At 37.4% G+C, this 19,759-nt stretch overlaps 1 protein-coding gene and 2 pseudogenes across 1 annotated transcript; all 3 read left to right on the top strand.

Moving 5' to 3' along the window:
* Positions 1-5,779: 5,779 nt before the first annotated feature.
* On the top strand, positions 5,780-6,771 carry LOC147286407 (protein FAR1-RELATED SEQUENCE 5-like; annotated as a pseudogene).
* Positions 6,772-6,777: 6 nt separating this feature from the next.
* On the top strand, positions 6,778-7,230 carry LOC147286406 (protein FAR-RED IMPAIRED RESPONSE 1-like). Its single transcript, XM_086240755.1, has one exon. It carries the CDS (start codon positions 6,778-6,780, stop codon positions 7,228-7,230), a length of 453 nt encoding a protein of 150 aa, XP_086096881.1.
* Positions 7,231-17,634: 10,404 nt separating this feature from the next.
* Positions 17,635-19,066, top strand: LOC147286405 (loganic acid O-methyltransferase-like; annotated as a pseudogene).
* The last annotated feature ends 693 nt before the right edge of the window (positions 19,067-19,759 follow it).

Here is a 19,759-nt window from a genome sequence, read left to right as displayed (position 1 = left end):
CACTAATAGACTAAGCCTTCTAAATTTGATTAAACTTCAACATTTGATTTTGACAAGCAAGCATGCTTGTGTTTCGAGTTCTTGTATTGAACCTGTGCCTACTTCGTTTTTCACTTTCTAAGCCGTAATATCAGACTATTGTTAGAGGAACGGAGGGAAAAGAATTAGAGAGGCCTTCATGTATCAAAGCCTTCCATATCCCATTGCCTGCACTATTAATGGAGAAGAAGATTAGAAGAAGAGAAGTCCGAGTGCCTTTGGTAAGATTTGGAAGGGCAGATTTGTAATACAATTAAAAAAATTTATGAAAATAATATTAAAAGTAGAGTGTGGAAATCACCTCATTTATTTCCAACTTTGTAATTTGGTATTGATAAATTGAGATTTAATACCTTCTTCTAGAAACAATAAGTTTTAGCTTTCAAGTGAATGTTTGAGTGCTGTCATTTGCACACATTTTTTCTTTTGTATATCCTAAAAACTTAATTTGTGAATTTACATAATTAACACAAAGAAAAAAGACTTTAAAGGACAACCACATTATTTGAAAGAAAAAAAAGAGCTGCTATTTGCACATCTTAATTTTTTTTTTTTTGCATACACTTTTCTCCTACACACCTTTTACCATTTTTAAAAATGTAAAATTTCTCTTTAACACACCCACCTCATTACTAAAATACTCCCAATCTCATTAATCTTACCAAATTTTTCTTACACATTCCATCCAATCCATTCAAACAATACACTCACTCAACCCTTTCAAACAATACACACCCCTACCCCCAACCTCACGCCCACCCGATCCTAGCCAAGAACACACCCCTATATACCAACATCATCATCTGAGACGTCACCACCGCCGTCAACTCAGCCGTCGAAGTCGCCGTTAACTCACTACTGTTAATTTGAAAAAGGTATTGGGATTGATTAACCAATTGAAATTAGATAAGAAAACATTAGATTTACATTCAAATCCAAAAATTTTAGGTTAAGGCATGCCTCCAACTTTCAATGGCTATGGTGGAGAGATGATGCATGGTGGCGATGAAAGCGGGTTGACGGCGGGAGGTGAGTGTCGGTAATTTTGGGATGGAGGTAGGGTCACAGGTGGGGTGTGTTTTGGTTGTGGTTGGAGGTGAGGTTGAGGGTGAGGTGTGTTTTTTTTTTTTTTTTTTTTTTTTCAAATGATGTGGGTTGTCCTTTAAGGTAATTTCGTTTTGTGTCAATTAAGTAATTTCACAAAATAAGTTGGTGGGGGTGTGCAAATAGCAGCACTAAAAAAAAACTCACCTTATACACCCCATCTCTCTCCCTCCCTCCTTATCTCTGTCTTTGTCTGAAAACACAACCCAGCTCCCTCCCTCCCCCCTTCACCAACTTAAAAGCACATAAAACTGAATGGTTGGCAATCAGTTGATTGACTGTGAAATGTTATAAGTAAATAAGCAAATATAAAGACATAAACCTTTCACCTGATTAGTATAGACTCTGCAAGACTACAATGTAAAAGAGACATTTAATTTTCTTTCCAATGCTCTTACCCACCAGATTTGTGGGTTTTTTTTTTTTCCTTTTCATCTTCATCTTATGCTCTGTTTTCGACTCAGAGTTACAAAGAAGTGAGAAAAAACCTGGACTTTATTTCCTAAGAGCAAAATATAGTGACCAAGAAATAGGTTGAAATCAAGACTCGTCATCTTTAGAAGGGTCGTTGTAGTGCCACGAAAGTTATGGTGATCGATAAGATACTAATCTAAAAACAAGAAAAAAACATGTGAATGATGCTTAGAAAGATCACAAGTCTCTTCACATTGTGCATTATTTTTTAAACCAATTACGCCAAAAACAATAATAAAAAGAACAAAGATATTGGATGTCAAAACTTCGTATAGGAGTATATGAAACGCTTCTTAAGCAATCTCACATGTCCTCCTTCCTCAAATCTCTCTCTCGCCCCTACCTAGCTCCCTCCTTCCCCCTTCAAGCAAGAACCAAGGATGGCGACCTGAGCATGTCATTCGGCACTGGTCTGCCAAAACTAGTTGTTTCGTTTGGCAGTCATCTGCCGAATAGAACAGGATTGTTCGGTGAGTACCTGCCAAAGGAAACAACCGGTTTCGGCACTAGTTTGCCGAACCTACTGCGGGAGAGAGAGAGAGAGAGAGAGAGAGAGAGAGAGAGAGAGAGAGAGAGAGAGAGAGAGAGGTCCGAAAAAGAAGATCCCAAATGGGGAAGAACAGGTCATCTGCAAGGACAAGAAAGAGGCTGAGAAGGTGGAGGCTGAGAAGGTGGTGAAGTTGAAGCTGCTCAATTCAACAAAGGAGGAGGGGATGGTCTTGACAGAGACACAGCACAACTCATGCTTCAAGCCAAAACTTGGAAGTGTGTTTCCCGCTAGGAGAAAATCAGTGAAGCAAATGATGTTTGATCAGATTATGTTCCACTATCGACGCTCTTCACCAACAGCTGTGTCGGCAATTTTGGGTTGGGAGGTGGGATTGGGGTGGGGTGGGTAGTTGGGGTGTGTTTATGAGCTGTATAGTGTTTGAGTTGGGTGGGTGTGTAGGGAGAAATTTAGTAAAATTAATGAGATTGAGGTATTTTGGTAATGAAAAGAGTGTGTTAAAGGAAAATTTAAAATTTTAGAAGATAGTAAGAGATATGTAGGAGAAAAAGGTGTGCAAAAGAAAAAAAAAAAAAAAGGTGTAAATAACAGCTATCGAATGTTTTGTATGGCTTTTCTAGATTTTATAAATCTCTCTCTCTCTCTCTCTCTCTCTCTCTCTCTCTCTCTCTCTCTCTCTCACCCATTGTATCGTATAGACGGTTGCCAACGATTCCATAACACTTTCTTGGTTTACGCAAAAAGAAATAAAATAGAAGCTTCGTGATTTAGGACGCGGTTTCTTTCATTAAAGAATCTCATGCTTCCTTCATTGTGCCGTTCTAGAAATTGTTTTTTTTTTTTTATTTATAAAAAGCAACCAACTCATTTTACTTTAGCTGAAACTCATGAGCAAAATTATTAATTTCCTCAGAAAAAAATTATTTTCTTTCTTTTTCATTTGGGTGGTCAGCATGGAATTAAATTTCAAAAATTTCTTGGGAATTTCTATTTTTTTGAGGTTTCGAAATATTACCGAAACAAAATTATCAAACAATTGTTTTAGTTTAAATTTTCAATGAAATTGAAATTTTTTTGAAAATTTTCATATTTTTTTAATTTTTTGAAATTCAAAATTTAATTCCTTGGTGATTAGGAGTCTTGTATTTTTGTGGATATCTACGTGTAGCAGTAGCCATGTGTTCCTTAGTCCAACTGAAAGATAAGCCGCGTTGTCCAAAACAATTGCGTGATACTTTTCACCAAAACAAAAGAATAATAGTTAAATTATTTGTAAGTACCTCAATTATACACTGATTTTCAATTTAGTACCCCAACTTTAAAAATTTGACAAAAATACCTTAACTTTCATTTTGTGTCAAAATAATACCTCCGTTAGTTTTTCTGTCAAATAAACCGTTATATGCTGACGTGGCAGGGGCATTTTCGTCTTTTTACCTACATTTAAAAAATAATAATATTTTAAAAAACTTTTGAATTAAAAAATTAAAACTTTAAAATAAACATTAAAACAATTAAAACATTAAATTTTTAATTATTAATTATTATTTCTTAAAATAAATTAAAATAAAAAATTATTTTTCCACCTTCCTCTTTCCCAGCCCGCCCCCATCCTCCCTTCTCTCGCAACCCGACGTCGCACCCCTCCCCCACCCCCAGCCCCGTCGCCCCCCCTCCACCCAGCCCCTCCCCTCCCTCTCCTTCTCCCTCCCAACCCCTTCCCCTCCCCAGCCTGCCCCCCTTATCCTCCCCCCTCTCCCTGCCCGACCACCCTCTTCCCCCCCACCCCAGTCCCCGTCGCACCCCGGCCTCTTCCCCCACGCCCACCCCCTCCCCTTCCCCAGCCATGCCCACCCCCCACCCAGCCTCAGCCACCCAATCCCAGCCCCGTCCCCTCCTCTCATAGCCCCCACCCAGCCCTCCCCTTCCCGCCCCCACCCAGCCCACCCCTCCAACCCCCATCGTTCCGACCCGCCCCCTCCCACCCATCGTTTCGCCCACCCCCCTCCTCCTCTCCCTGCTAGAACACCTCCCCCATGTCCCTACCCGACCCCCTGTCCCCTACACCCTAGAGCCCCGGCGCACCCCCTCCCCCCATCCCCAGCCCCGTCGCACCCCCATCCCCCCTCTCCCTGCCGACTCACCCCCTCCCCCCAGCCACCTTACCCAACCCCCCTCCCCGACCCACCCCCTTCACCCCTCCCCCTTTACCCAAAACCCCAACCCAGCCCCCTCACCCCACTAACCCGACCCTCCCCAAATTTTTTTTTTATTTTTTTTAATTAAGTTTATCTGTAAGTTTTTAAGAATTTTTTTTATTCAAAAGTTTTTTAAAATATTATTATATTTTAAATGTGGGTAAAAAGATGAAAGTACCCCTACCACGTCAGCATATAACAATTATTTGACAGAAAAACTAACAGAGGTACTATTTTGACACAAAATGAAAGTTAAGGTGTTGTTTGTCAAAATTTTTAAAGTTTGGGGTACTAAATTGAAAATCAGTGTATAATTAAGGTACTTACAGATAATTTGCTCAAAGAATAATAATGCCATCAAGCAATGATACACGAGTACACCCACAAACATCACTCTTTTTTCTCCCTTTTTCCCTTTTCAAATTTTGATGCCGCGTGGTTTTTTTTTTTTTTTTTTTTCACATAACAAATTGTTTTCTTTTATTTATCATTTTAATTGTGTATTATAAATTTTTTAGCTTGTGAGAAAAACAAAAGAATATATTCATAATACTTTTTGAGTGTATATAAAATCACATTTATAAATTTTTAATACATGAAGTGAGACGCGTTATAGAATATGCATAAATGTAGTTAACCATTGAATAATTTCAGCGACTAAACTTCATATTAAATACTACAACATGTGTAGTAACAGTTCGACATGCTCCACTAAACTACTGATTCAATTTTAAGATTTTGGAGTCAAAATCATCCGCTCATTTTATAACTTAATTAGTAAAATCACGTAATGTTGTGATGGTCACACCAAAAAATAACTTAATTAATAAAATCACGTAATGTTGTGACGGTCACCCCAAAAAATTACCGCAATTCTAATATTGACTTTGCATGATGATTTTGAGCCTATTCGACGAGCTTCTAGTTTCGAAGTCCAGTACTCGACACTTTCATGGCACTGATATCACATCTTAACTATTGTTCCTTGCTTGTACTCTTTCTCATTGCAAAACTACTAATTGCACTAGCTAGAGATTATTCCTGTGAGGGAGGAATCTTCTGGAAGCCCCGCCAATTAAGAAATTATGGGCGAGAGAGAATTCCACTTCTTGGAATTGTTTAAAACCAAGTAATGGAATATATTTCTACCCCCCAACATCTCTTTCATCCCCATAACCACGAAACTTCATGCAACTCTTGACCAATCTGAGCCACATTAAATATGACTACAAAATTTTAATTTATCATCTTCTATACAACCCACACGGTCCATACCCGTACAAGCATAGGCCAAACTGACCAAACTCATATCCATATCCGCCTATAAATACCACCCCACCCCACCTTTCTAACCATAATAACGTAAAGCCTATTCATTTAATATACATATAGATGTGCATGTTGTATTAGTCTCTATGCATGACAACAATCCACATAATGTCTCCCCTAAGCACTAATGACTTGCACCGGATATTCGAGAGCTCAACAAGAACGGGGACGAGCTCGTGAGCCTCGAGGAGCTCAACTGGCTCCTCGTGAGAATAGGTGTGCAATTCAGGCTGCACGAGCTCGACGAGCACTAATGACTTGCACCAAATTTAAGACACTGGAGGAAGCAGAGAAGTTTTACAGAGATTATGCGCTAGCAATGAGATTTGGTGTTAGAGTACGTGATGAGAGACAATTTGTGGTGACTGATAAATTTAGAAGTAGATTATGGATTTGTGACAAGGAAGGCGAAAGAGTTGAGAAGTATGTAAACTCGCCGAATAAGAAGCAATATCTCAGGGCATCACAAGGTTTAATTGTCTAGCAGCATTATGCATTATGTATGAAAACTGATTGTTATATTGTGAAAAAATTATGTGTGCAACACAACCACCCACTTGCAACGCCGCACGAGGCTCCTCTAATATGATCATACCACTCTGTCCCGGACGCAGATCTTGCACAGGCCACTTCAATGCGAGGTGTATCAATTAGAACATGCCAAATTAATATACGAGTACATGGTCGACCGAGCAGGAGGGTATCGTAGTGTTAGTTACACGATCAAGGATTTGTACAATAAGGTGAATTCTAGACGTTGAGAAATCCTTTTTGAGGGTGACATTGAAGCTGCACTTGCATACTTGAGTGGGAAAGTCGCCACTAACCTCGAACTATTTTATAAGATAGTGTGGACGAGGAAAACAAGCTGGTAAACTTGTTTTGGAGAGATTCACATGCTTTAGTGGATTACACTTGTTTTGGAGATGTTTTGCTTTTTTATAGCACTTACAAGACCAAGTATTATGAGAAGCCTCTAGTGTTGTGTTGTTTGTCGGTGCAAATAACCATCTATCAAGTACAATTTTTGGATGTCTGATACTTGGGAACGAGACCACGGTGGCATACACATGGTTGTTAGAGACCTTCATATCTTGCATGAGGGACAAGCAGCCTTAATCGGTAATGATCGATGGAGACCCTGCTATGCGCAATGCCATAGAGGCATTTCTTCCCGTAGTTCTACATAGTCTATGTAAATGGAACATTACGAAGAATTTAGCACAAAACTTGATAGAGGTGAACTTGATTAAATCTTTCAAACAATGTATGTGGGCCACCTCAAGCTCCTATGAGTTTGAAATGCGGTGGATGAGGATGGTTGCAGAATTTGGTGAATCAGAGTGGTTGGATAATATGTTTGAGATTCGTCACAAATGGGCCAAAGGATATTGTAGACGTCATTTTTGGGGTAGAATGCATAGCACGCAACGGTGTGAGGGCATGAACAAATTTGTCAAGGAATTTCTCAAAAGTGGTCCGGAGTTGTTTGAAGTTATCCCAACTATTGACAGAGGGTTGGCACACCTGAGAAATACAAATGTGTGTGAAGATTTTAACATGAAGAATTCGCAATAGGTCCTGACAACTCATCTTATTGCATTGGAGCAGCATGCAGCAAACTTGTACACCGACAATGTGTTCAAGTTAGTAAGGTAGGAGATAAATAAAGTTGTTGCACTTGTGACCGCGCAGCTTGAACCTTTTGGGGAAAGTCGTATGTATGTTATACATAAATACGGTGAAGAAGCTATTTAGTACAAAGTTTTATACCACCACATCAAAAGCAACCCGTTGATAAATTGCACATGCAATCTCCTTAAATCACAGGGCTTCCCATGTTGTCATGTATTTAATGTAAAGGAACATGAGAATTTGAATGAGTTTCTAGAATCACTTATTCTTAAGAGATGGACAAAGTCAGCAACAGAATCAGCTTATAGTTTTGCACTGGCCGACATCATTATTCCCAACGAAGGACGAGAATTAGCGAGGTACAGTTATTTGAGTACATATTGCAACAAACTGTCTTTCCTCACTTCTAGGATAGAGGAAGGTTTCAGGTTGTTGAATAATGAATTAATTAGGTTAGCACCATTATTAGAAGGGTTTGTGAAGCAAGAAGAAGATACCAACCTTCGCTCGGGTTGAAATGAAATTTGACCCAACAACATTGTTAGAGATCAAACATTGTGAGGACCAAGGCAAAACACAGGAGGCAAACGAGGAGGCAATGTGATACGTGCCATCAATTTGGTCACGGCAGGTGCAATTGTGCCCAGAATAATGGACACCATAGAGGAAATAGGAATCAAAATGGCAACATGGAGCTTAAAAGCAAAAGCGATGAGGAGTAGCGAGATGAGCTGCATATGTACAATTTTGTCTAGAACAAGTGAATGTGTCATAACAAATAATGATTGTTATTGGTATTATTTATTTATAATGTCACATTATTTTAGATTGTAGCTATTGTAGCATGCAAATCCTTGATTCTAACATTGCTTGTTTATTAAGTCACAACTATTACCAGAATACCAAGACCAATTAAATTTAAGTTTTTTATCACAAATGGTCCCTCAACTTTGACCAAAATATCAATTTGGTCTTTAAAGTGCATTTTCACTCAATGTGGTCCTCCATATTTACCACACACATCAATTTGGTCCATTTGTTACCTTCTGTTAGATATTTCGTCAAAAATGGCCTACCACGTCAGCATTTTCCTATTTTCTATTCTTCTAAAATACCCTAACTTCAAAGTTTCATTAAAAATAGCTCAGGAATCCAAAAAATGTTTCGAAAAATCCTACGGACTCATCTCGAGTAGTACTATTATTCTATGACCTCAATTTTACGATTTAATTTTCAAAAATTTTAATAAAAATTATAACATCTGCAAATAATTCTCAATAATGCAAATTAAATTTTAACAACCTCTAATAATTCTCCAAAAATTATTGGGAAAATTTTAGCAAAAGGACATTCAACAATTCCCTATTTTGCAGTTGAGGATTCCGATTTCAATTTGTTCCAATTAAGGAATATAATTAACTGTTAATCTCAATCAAGGATTTTTCGTTAAGTCCGTTAAAATATCTGTTAAGTTGGTCACATGTCTCGCACATGGCCAACTTTAGGGGGCAAAATTATTTAACAATTCAAATATAGTTTTTTTTTAAAGAGCTTTTTTTTTATAAAGCTCACTTGAGAAATATTCATGATCCAACAATCCACACGCTACAATTAATATTCCAGCTAGCCCACTTTTTAAAAATCTGGAGCTACAGTAACATCGTAACATAATTTTTTTAAATGCCATTTTTTCTTTCTTCTTCAATTTTCTTTTTCTTCATTTCAATGCCAATTGATACACAAACTACAAAAAAAAAATCATAATTTAAGTATTTTTTATTTTATAAACATGTTAAATAATAACCAACATAAAACACAAAAAATCAAGATGAGGGAGTCACATCTATAACTTAATCTTTTGCGTTTTAATAGTTAATATAATTGTTACTATTGTATAGTAACAATTCAGAACATTAATATTAACAATTATAAATCAATCAATAAAGTAGTTGTTAATGTAGCAGTAACATGTTAAATACTAATAACCAACATAAACACACACAAAAATCAAGATGATGAACAATCACTTATTGCTACTGTCTGACAATTAGGTATTGTTATTGTTTGATAGTAACAATCACTTATATATTGCTATTGTCTCACAGTAACAATCACATATTACTACTATCTAGCAGTGACAATCATGAATTGTTATTGTTTGATGGTAACAATCACTTATTGTTACTGTCTGGCAATAACAATCACATATTGCTATTGCCGAACAGTGACAATTAGGTATTGTAATTGTTTGGTAGTAACAATCATGTATTGCTATTGTCTGACAGTGACAATCAGGTATTGTAATTATTTGATAGTAACAATCACATATTGCTACTATCTGGCAGTGACAATCATGTATTGTTATTGTTAATCAAGAAGAAAATGAAATTTTTTATCAGCCGTGGATCAAATTCTTAATCAGATTAGTGCAACATCAAAGATGTAAAAAAAGTTATACAAAATCAAGACAGGTAAATCTTATACAAAATGTGCTTAAAATAGTTCATCTATCATGTGGTCCCTTGCAAATGAAAGGGAAAATGACAATAATTTGGTACTTACATATATATATATATATGAGACTTCAAAATAACAGGACACATAAAAACAAATTAATAGAAGTTCATTTGGAAGTACTACTCTTCTACATATATCACTAGTCTACAAAGCATGAATACATCCTCTGCAAAAAAACCAATTACAACATAAAGGGTGAATGAAGCCCCCGCGACATCAATTATCATATATATATATATATATATACAGACTCCTTCTATTGAGATATACCTCAACTTATTTATGTTGAGGTATACCCTATTAGGACCTACATGAGTCGTTTTGTGTCGATCCGAACAGTTCGCAAGGATCATCTTCATTGATAGATCATCCTTGCAAAAAATTAGTCAAATCGGAAATTATTTGACTATCTAACTTTGATAAAACAAATGGACGGTTTCATCGAAAATATTTGATTCGTCCATTTATTCGACCAAAGTTAGATAGGCAAATGATTTCCGATTTGGCTAATTTTTTGCAAGGATGATCTATCAATATAGATGTAAAAAATGAACGGTTCGGATCAACGCAAAACGACTCATGTGGGTCCTAATAGGGTATACCTCAATAGATCATCAATGCAAACCATGCTTTTGAGATTACATTATGCAATGGGCCCAACAGAGTGGTTAGCTTTGTATTAACTTACTAACCATTTAGTTTTAGAGCATTCTTGTATATATACATCAGTGCCTCTCATTACAGACTAGTCTACATATAATACTCCACATTTGCCACCAGCCAGTAGACATGTATGAAATTGCCACGACATGGATATGGGTGTAGAACAAGAAACTAGAAAGAAGCTTCTATGTTCATCTTAATTCCTACATGAAACTACAGGTGTACAATGGGCCAGGCCGGCCCGAATCCAACATGGGCCCGGCCCATTTAAAGTGGGCTCGACCCGTTAATAAGTGGGCCGGGCACGTATGGGCTAGGCTGGGCCAATGTTTTCTATCTCGTTGGCCCGGCCCGGCCCGAGCCTGTTTTGTGTTAGGCCAGCCCGAGCCCGTTATGGGTTTGGACCGGCCCGTTTATACTAGTATTTTTTTAATTTTAATTTTTTAAAAAATTACTAATAGCCTTGTTTTAATTTTTTATTTTTATTTTGGTAGTGAAATTGGATAGAAAATGGATTGAAAGCAATAGAAAATTAAAAAATTTGATAGAAAATGGAATGACATCAAAGACTATTTGATTTATTAAACAATAATAGAAACTTAAAATAATTAATTGGGCCGGCCCAAGCACGGCACGAAGCACGAATGGGCCGACTTTAAATGGGTCAGGCCGGGCCGTTGTACACCTCTACATGAAACATTTAAACCTCCACAGATTTACATAATATTCATGATCATGAACTAATCAAACCCTCCCTCTCCATTGTTTGCGGCTGTCTCCTAACTTTCTTGTTTCTATCTTCACCTTCCAAACACCTTCACCTTCTTTTAATAATTCCAGAATCCAAACCCCTCTTAAAAATCTCATGAACAAAGTTACACAAGTATTTCATTAAACCCTAAAATTTTTAAAAATCACAAAGCCTTAAAATTGACAAGCAAGACCAAGGGGGAAAGAAAGCTCATGATCAGAGGAGTAGGAATATACCAAAATCAAGTTGATTTGCCGTCAAGTTTGCCTTCTCGGCGTCGATCCGCCTATGTCCCTAGGTGGATGGACGATTGAAGGCCATGAGAAGGAAGAAGAAAGAAAGGCGAGCACGGGGAGGTGGGTCTCGCCACCATCCATGGTCGAACGACAATGCATCGAGGAGAGAGAGAGAGAGAGAGAGAGTGACAATGAAGAGAGAGAAATGAGAGAATGTGAGAAATGAGAGAGACGAAGAGACAAACGGAGAAAATCAAGTGGACCGGGGGGAAAAAAAAAGTGGGCCGGATTGAAATTAGCTGGACCTAATGGGAAGCCCAATTAGAAAGTGGGTTTTATAGGAAGGTGGAAGTTGAAAAGTAGGGGTATTGGTAATTATCTTAGAAAAAAAAAACTAAAAGGAACGAAAAAAAATGGGTATGAGTATGCAGAACCCTCCCCTCTCCGGCCTGCCCTCCCTCCCCCGTGATCACCTCTGCTCTGCCACATCTCTCTCTCTTTCTTGTACAAACAATCCCATTTCACTTTTTCTTTAATCATCCATTCTCTTCCCCGATCCATTCCTCTCTCTTCTCCTTCTCCTTCATCCCACCATATCCTCTCTCTTTCTTTTGTACAGATCGATCAGCGACATATCAAAACCCACGAACCCAAAATTTCAAAACCTTACTTATGTTCACAACACCTGACGTCCTTGATTGTTTTTTGTTATTCAAACACAATTTGAAATGAAATTAATATATATTTTGTTTTCTGCAAATTTATGAAATTGTTATAAATTTCAACCTTGTTTGCTGAGATTTTTTGAAATTAATATAAACTTCGTTCAAACCAATATATTAGAGGTTGTTAGAATTTAATTTGGATTATTGGGAATTATTTGGAGATGTTAGATTTTTTATTAAAAGTTCTGGAAATTAAGTCCTAAAATTGAGGTAATAGAATAATAGTACAAACTCACTTCTCCACAAAATAGCCAAGTACATTTAGGGAATGAAATGGTAAAAGAAATGAGTTAAAGGCTTCCACCAAACTATGTTAGTAGGAACCAAACGTAAGGCCCGTTTGGGGTTGTTGTTAGCCATTCAAAAGCAGCTTTGTATTACAATTTTAGGTGAGCCACAGCAAGTTTGGTGTTTGATAAAAAAATAAAAATAAAAAGCTGTCTTTTTTTACAATATATTATGGTTTATTCATTATAGTTTTTGAAACCATCATTTCACTCACGTGCTTTTCAAAACTGTTGTGGATAAAAATTGTTGTCGATGTACTACTCATCATAACTGTTCCAATAGACTATTCAAAATTTACGAAACACTTTTATACTATTTTTTTACATGTACAACATTTTTTAAAACATAATTTACCAAACGATTAACTGATTTACCAATCTAAGCGTAAATTACTGTCTTCAATCACTAACGTACAGAACAACTGGAGATTGCAAAGTCCAAAAAAGCTGGTGAGGCACTCAATTGGGAAGATATGCAAAAAATGAAATACTCATGGAGCGTAGCACTTGAATCAATGAGACTCATACCACCTCTTCAAGGAACGTTTAGGGAGGCTGCATCCGAATTCACTTACGAAGGTTATACAATTCCCAAAGGCTGGAAGGTAAGGGCATATGTGGTACTAAATATATAAACTATATATTATCTCAATTTTTTAGATCATAAATTCATAATTAATGTGTCAATATTGTATTTATTTGTATCTGTCTCTACTTTATATCTTATTTATTTATAATAAAAAAGGAAATTTAATATTACGTAGGTGTACTGGACAGTGAGCACCACAAACATGAACCCATAATATTTTCCAGCGCCCGAAGAGTTTGATCCAACAAGGTTTCAGAAAGTGAATCCGCCACCTTACACAAACATGCCATTTGGGAGCGGTCCTCGAATTTGTCCTGAAAAGGACTACGCTCGCCTCCAGATTCTCAGTTTCATGCACCATCTTGTCATAAGGTTTAAATGGGAAATAGTCAATCCCAATTGCAAGATCTCAGGCAGCATGAACCCATTTCCAGTTGATGGGTTTAAGGTTCGCCTCCAGGCCCAACCCATTTCGGCTTAACTGAATGCATCCGTGGGCCGGGCTGAATTAATTTCCAATGTTTCATATTCCTAGCTATTATATATTAACCATGTAATAAGAAGTGCTAGTAGCTAGTAGCTAGTGCTGGTCAATGGACTGCTGGCTTGTTAAGCTACAACTAGGCCTCACCAAAAAGCCCAAGGCCCGAAGCCCGCCAGGCCCATTAGGCCCGAAGCCCAATTTGGCCCGAAATTTGGGCCAGCCCGGCTCGGCCCGAAAGTCTCTTGGGTTGGGCTTGGGCCATTTCCTTGAAGCCCATGGGCCGCCCGAAGCCCGGCCCGTTTAGGCCCGCCCAAAGCCCAATCCAAAGCCCAATTTGGAAATCATAACATATTTAATAGGCTTTTCATTTGTTTACTCTAATAAATTATTAATATGCTTATTAAGTTATTATATAATACTATAATGTTAGTAAATAGTAATAGTGTAAACTATGTAATACCATAAATAAAAAAGTAATTAACTTTTAAAATTATATACAACATTACAACTATAATAAAACATAAATGTATATGTGTATATACAACTTTTATAATACAACTATAATTAAAGTTATTAAACCACGATCGTCAATTCATTAATTCAACGATCTGGACCGTTCATTTTCTATTTTCATAGTCAAATATCATACTTACAAAAAATCGGCTAAATCGGAATTCATCTACCCATTCAATTATCATTAAAAAAACCATGATCGTTCATTAATTCGACCACCGTTACGTCACTTTTACATCTCCGATTAAGCTAATTTTTTACAAGAATTCTCTTTGAGTGGGGAACTAAAACTTGAACGGTTCGGATTGTTGAAAACACGATCAATATGTGAGCTTCTACATATAAATACACTTGAAGAGTATAATTCTAATAACTTTCCCGTTGAAACCTTGTTGTTTCCATAATTATGAAGACCACAACATGATTTCAATAATCTGACCCGTTCATTTTCTATGTTTATAGTCAAAGATCATCCGTACAAAAAATCGGCTAAATCGAAATTCATCTACCCATTCGATCATCATTATAAAAACCATGATCGTTCATTAATTCGACCACCATTATGTCACTTTTACATCTCCGATTGAGCTAATTTTTTGCATGAATTATCTTTGAGTGAGAAACTAAAATTTGAACGGTTCGGATCGTTGACAACATAATTGCATTGTTTGTTTATAAAAATATGTAATAAAATATATAATAAAACATATATACATTTATGTTTTATTATAGTTGTAATGTTGTATATAATTTTAAAAGTTTATTATTTATGGTATTACACTATTACTAACATAATAGTATTATATAATAACTTAATAAGCATATTAATATATAATTTATTGAAGTAAACAAATGAAAGAGCTATTAAATATGTTATGATTCACAAACTTGATAAATAAACTAGTCAGCTCAATTGGTTGAGAGTTGAACCTTGTTATGTGAGGTCTCATGTTCAAATCACAACATAGCAAAAATTCTATATTTTTTTTGAAGATATATATGTGTCTAAACAAGCTTTGGGCCTATTTTGGGCCGCCCGTTCGGGCCTAGCCCGACTCGGCCCTCCAAGCCCGCAAGCCAAAGCCCGATGGGCGGGCCTTGGGCTTGTATATTAAAGCCCAAGCCCGGCCCGGCCCGGCCCGAAAGCCCTATTGGGCTTCTATAATTCAAGCCCGAGCCCGGCCCGGCCCATTGCCGACCCCTAGCTACAACCCCCTAGATCAAAAAGGAAAAAAACAAAAAAAAAACAAAGCTACAACCCCATGTTATAGTCGATGCTTGTATGCTGTCATCTTATTTGTTGTTGTGAAATAAAAATTTTTGCAGATATTGGCTTTTTGTCTCCTATGAATCAATCAATGTTACAATGAACCAATGACTGTTTTTGTGCTAAGAGAAATTGACCGAATTATTGATAATTATATATGTGTGGAATAGTGTCACTACAACATGGAAAGTTATAATATATTAGCCACAATAAAATTGTAAATTAGAAATACAAAATTGTAGAAGTAAATATGTTAGTAGAAAACATATCATGAATAAGAGTTGCAATTAACATATCAAATTTTGAGGATTCAAAGTTGTTGAAAATAAAATCGGAATCGTATCATGAATAAGGATAGTATCCTATGAACTTTGCTGTTTTGGGTTTCAACCCATATATAATACCCAAAAGAAACTCAAACCAATAACTAGATACTTTGTAATAGTATATGAGGAGTGGAGTTTTCAAAACATATCTATACAGAGAAAACAATAATGTTAGTTGTCCCACATTTTTTTTTCTTACGTTTGTATCCCACCTGATGTGTCATTACTTTACTGGAAGGGTATTTCTTTTTTCTTTTTTAGGTTTTATTTTTTAATTTTTAGTGTCCAATGTATGAATGTCATGTAAGATGATATGAAATTGTGGTATAAAAATGTGGTAAGTATAGCATTACTGCAAAGAAAATGCAGTTGAAAGCAGATCTATACCGAGAAAATGCAGTTGCTGATTGTTGGGCCTTCCTTGGGCTTACTATAAATCTGGGCTGCATGCAAATTGGAGAGTCTTCTATTGATATGGGCCATGCAATGTTGGATGATTTGTGTAGAAATTTATTATATAATTCTGGAGAATAACTTGCATGACTTGTCTTGTCTACCCCAGGACCAGCCCTGAAGCAAATATTGTATTCCTATACTTATCCTATAATGTCTCGAGAAAAAGAAAAAAGAGAAAGTGACAAAACAAATTAAAGTCACATGATCATTAATCTAGATCAATTCAAGGGCCGACAAATGCAGTTAAATTATTAATTTGAAGCTAGAGCACCATTGCAGTGTTTCAAACTTGTGTCATGCCATGGGAGCAAATTTTCCACAATCGACAACAATAATTAAGCAGAAGATCGATGATCGATGACGTACTGTTCATCAAAATCTGCTGATAAGTGCATGAATTATTTGTCTTGCTAGCTAGGTGCCCTTTTTCTATAGTCAACGCAGCAATTCGATGGTCACCATAATTTTGTTCTTTGCTAGTAGTCACCATAATTAACGGGTATATACTTTCATCTTCTATTCTTACCAGTGTTTTCAAAAGCGCGCTTGAGGCGCGCCTCAAGGCGTGAGTCATAGCGAGGCGGCGGCCGATTGCACACGACGTCGCCGGACTGTGTAAAATGACTGAAAGGCGACGGCAAGGCACAAATAGCATACGCCTCGCGACGACAAGGCGTTGAAGGTGTGAATGGCGACGCTCTGCGTGATTTTTTAAAAAAACTCAGTCCCTAGCTAAATGACCTCGTTTTGGGCTGAGAGTTTAATAAACTCCTTCAGTCTTCCCCTTTCAGCCGTTCTCTCAACTTCTCAAGACTGTTCTCTGTTCTGGGTTCTCTCTTAACGACGACACGACGGCTGGGTGGTCTCGGACTTGAATCGATCGAGTCATCTCTGTTCTGTAATCAATTTCTCATCAAGTCTCAATCTCTGTTCTGCGTAGCTAGCCAGCTAGGAGCCCTTTCCTCTCTCAAGTCTCAATCTCTCTGACAGAGTCAGTCTTTGGGTGCAGCAAGGGGTATCCATCTCTCATTCTCGGCAGCAGAGGCAGGAGCCCATTCATCTCTGTGCGCAGCTAGGAGTCTCGAATCTCGATCTCTCATTCTCGACAGCAGAGGTAGGAGCCCATTCATCTATGTGCGCAGCTAGGAGTCTCGATCTCTCATTCTCGGCAATAGAGGTAGGAGCCCATTCATCTCTGTGGCACAACTATCCTGTATGTTTGTTTCTAACTTTCTTGATTTCTTCTCATCTGTATAACTGAATTGAATTTGTGATTATGTGAATAACTGAATATTGTGAAATTCACGGAATTGTGAAGTGCAGTGAATAATGAATATGTGATGTGTTTTGGGCAGAGTATTGTGAATAGTGAATACTAAGTATTGTGAATTGTTGTGAATAATGAATATTGAGAATTTTTGCTGGTATTATATTTGTGATTCTGTGAATATTGTGTGTATTGTGCATTGTTGTGACTTGTGAGTATTGTGAATATGTGATGTGTTTTGGACAAATATTTTTTGATAAAAAATCATGAGTCGAAAGTATTTTGCTTGGAAGTATGCAAAAGAGGTTGGTGGAGAAAAATATATAAGGTGCAAGTATTGTGATCAACAATGCAGTGGGGGTATTTCTAGGCTGAAAGAGCACTTAGCTCACACTCACAATGGAATGAGACCTTGCAGCAAAGTCCCAAATGTTGTGAGGTTAGAGTGCTTTGGAGCTTTGAAAAAATTTAAGGATGCAAAAGCAAGGCAAACTGAATTGCTTCGTGAGATTGGAGAGGGTCATGGAGGGGAGGGGGAGAGTATAGATTTGGATTCTCTTCATTTGGAGAATTATGGAATTTCAGGAAGAGAGAGAAGTATAATTTGGAGAGGCTTAATGCATTAGTCTATGTGAAGTATAATACTTCTCCAAGAGAGAGAAGTATTAGAAGGAGAGCGAAGATGGAATGCCTTTGCAGCAGGGGTACCGGGTTCTTTTCACCGCGTGTTGTTTCCCAAGGCATGCCTTCATTTTGTGAATTCAACTTGTGCGCTCAACTGGCTTTCGAATGTACAGGGACAGGTCACTGACAGAACCTCCCCTGCATGGAATGCTGGGAGGATTCTCTACAGTAGCAGCTCTAAGGAAGTTATGGAGGCTTATTCTTCTTAATTTGCTAAGGATATGGGGTTGTTTCTGCAACCAAGAGCACATGAGCTTTGAGTGGAGGGCTGATGGCACTAGTCTTACCAGGTCTGCCTGATGGAGTCTTGTACTCTGAAACCAATAGTGGATTGCAGTTACAACTTTTGGAATCTACCCTGATGGACAAGGCCAACATGGTAAGTAATTAACTGGTTCAATTCTCTGATATCCATCATCTTTTTTTCAAGATCATGATCAGAGCTGGCCCGGAGGGTAGGGTTTAGGACCCCCAAATTTTATACCCTTTACTCCTACTATACTTACATATACTCTTTACTCCTACTATACTTACATATATATTATGTCACATACATTAAGGGTCGAGGACCCATTTTTATGATTCACCTCAAGTCTCCACAATCTCATAGCCGACGACCCTGATCATGATCCTAGCTATTGTCATTCTCATATATTGCAGGGATTAGTGAGCAAGGAGAAAGTGGAGTCTTTCAACTTCCCGCTATATTTTCCATCATTAAAAGAGTTGAGGGGTATAATAGAGGGAAACAGAGATTTTTAGCAAATTAGCATAGAGAAAATGGAGGCACTAAGCAACCCTAGTGATCATCATCTCATCAAGGAGACTGGCCCCAAGCAGATTTCTGGGGTGATTAGGGCTGCGTTTGAGGGAATCATGGGGAAACACTTTGGAAGCGATGTCATAGATGAAATGTTTGAGCACTTCTCCATGAAAATTGCAGAGTCGTCACTTCTTCAAAATCCAGATATCCAGAGATGTCCTATAATTTCTGTACTTCTCAAGCGCAATTAATGCCAATGACTAAGAATCAATGTCATGAACTTATGAGCTAGGCCTCTTTAATTAGCAATAAAAAGGGTTCGCCTTGTCTTGTCTCACAAGTGATTTTTGCTATTTGGGTTCATTTGCTAACACTGAACAGAACATAACAGAATAATCAGCTTGCTAGGAGTGCAGCATTGAAGCATACCAGGTAGCCAACAAAATATAATCAATGGCTTGGACTGGTAGGTCTGGTATAGTTAACCAAAAAAATATATGTATATATATATATATATATCACAAAAGATCAGTTTTGACGGGCCACCATTCATTACAAAGGACTCCCCCATGCCCGTAAAACTTTTAGTACTAAACTTATCGTTGGTCAGATAACAAACAAGTCACATCCAAGAGAGAGTATAAAATGAACTTAACAAACTTATTGTTGGTCAGATACAGTGGAATTGGTACTTTTGGGGCACAACACACAAATGAATGCTTTTGAAAACATCCAAAACTTTATATTTATATTGAAAAAACTCTAACACGCCTGTGGCTGCATTGTAAACAATATAATACAACCAACTTGGACCTTAATTCTTATGACTCTTACCGGATATCAAAACAATAAGGATTGTTTATAATAAGTTTTTCACTCGAATCATGTTCAGGGCAACATGACCATGTGGTCCATGTGCTACTTTAATGACTCTACAAAAAAGT

This window comes from Dryas octopetala, chromosome 4 (assembly GCF_963921425.1).
Source record: "Dryas octopetala chromosome 4, drDryOcto1.1, whole genome shotgun sequence".
NCBI classification, from domain to species: domain Eukaryota; kingdom Viridiplantae; phylum Streptophyta; class Magnoliopsida; order Rosales; family Rosaceae; genus Dryas; species Dryas octopetala.
This window is presented reverse-complemented; position numbering and strand designations above follow the sequence as displayed.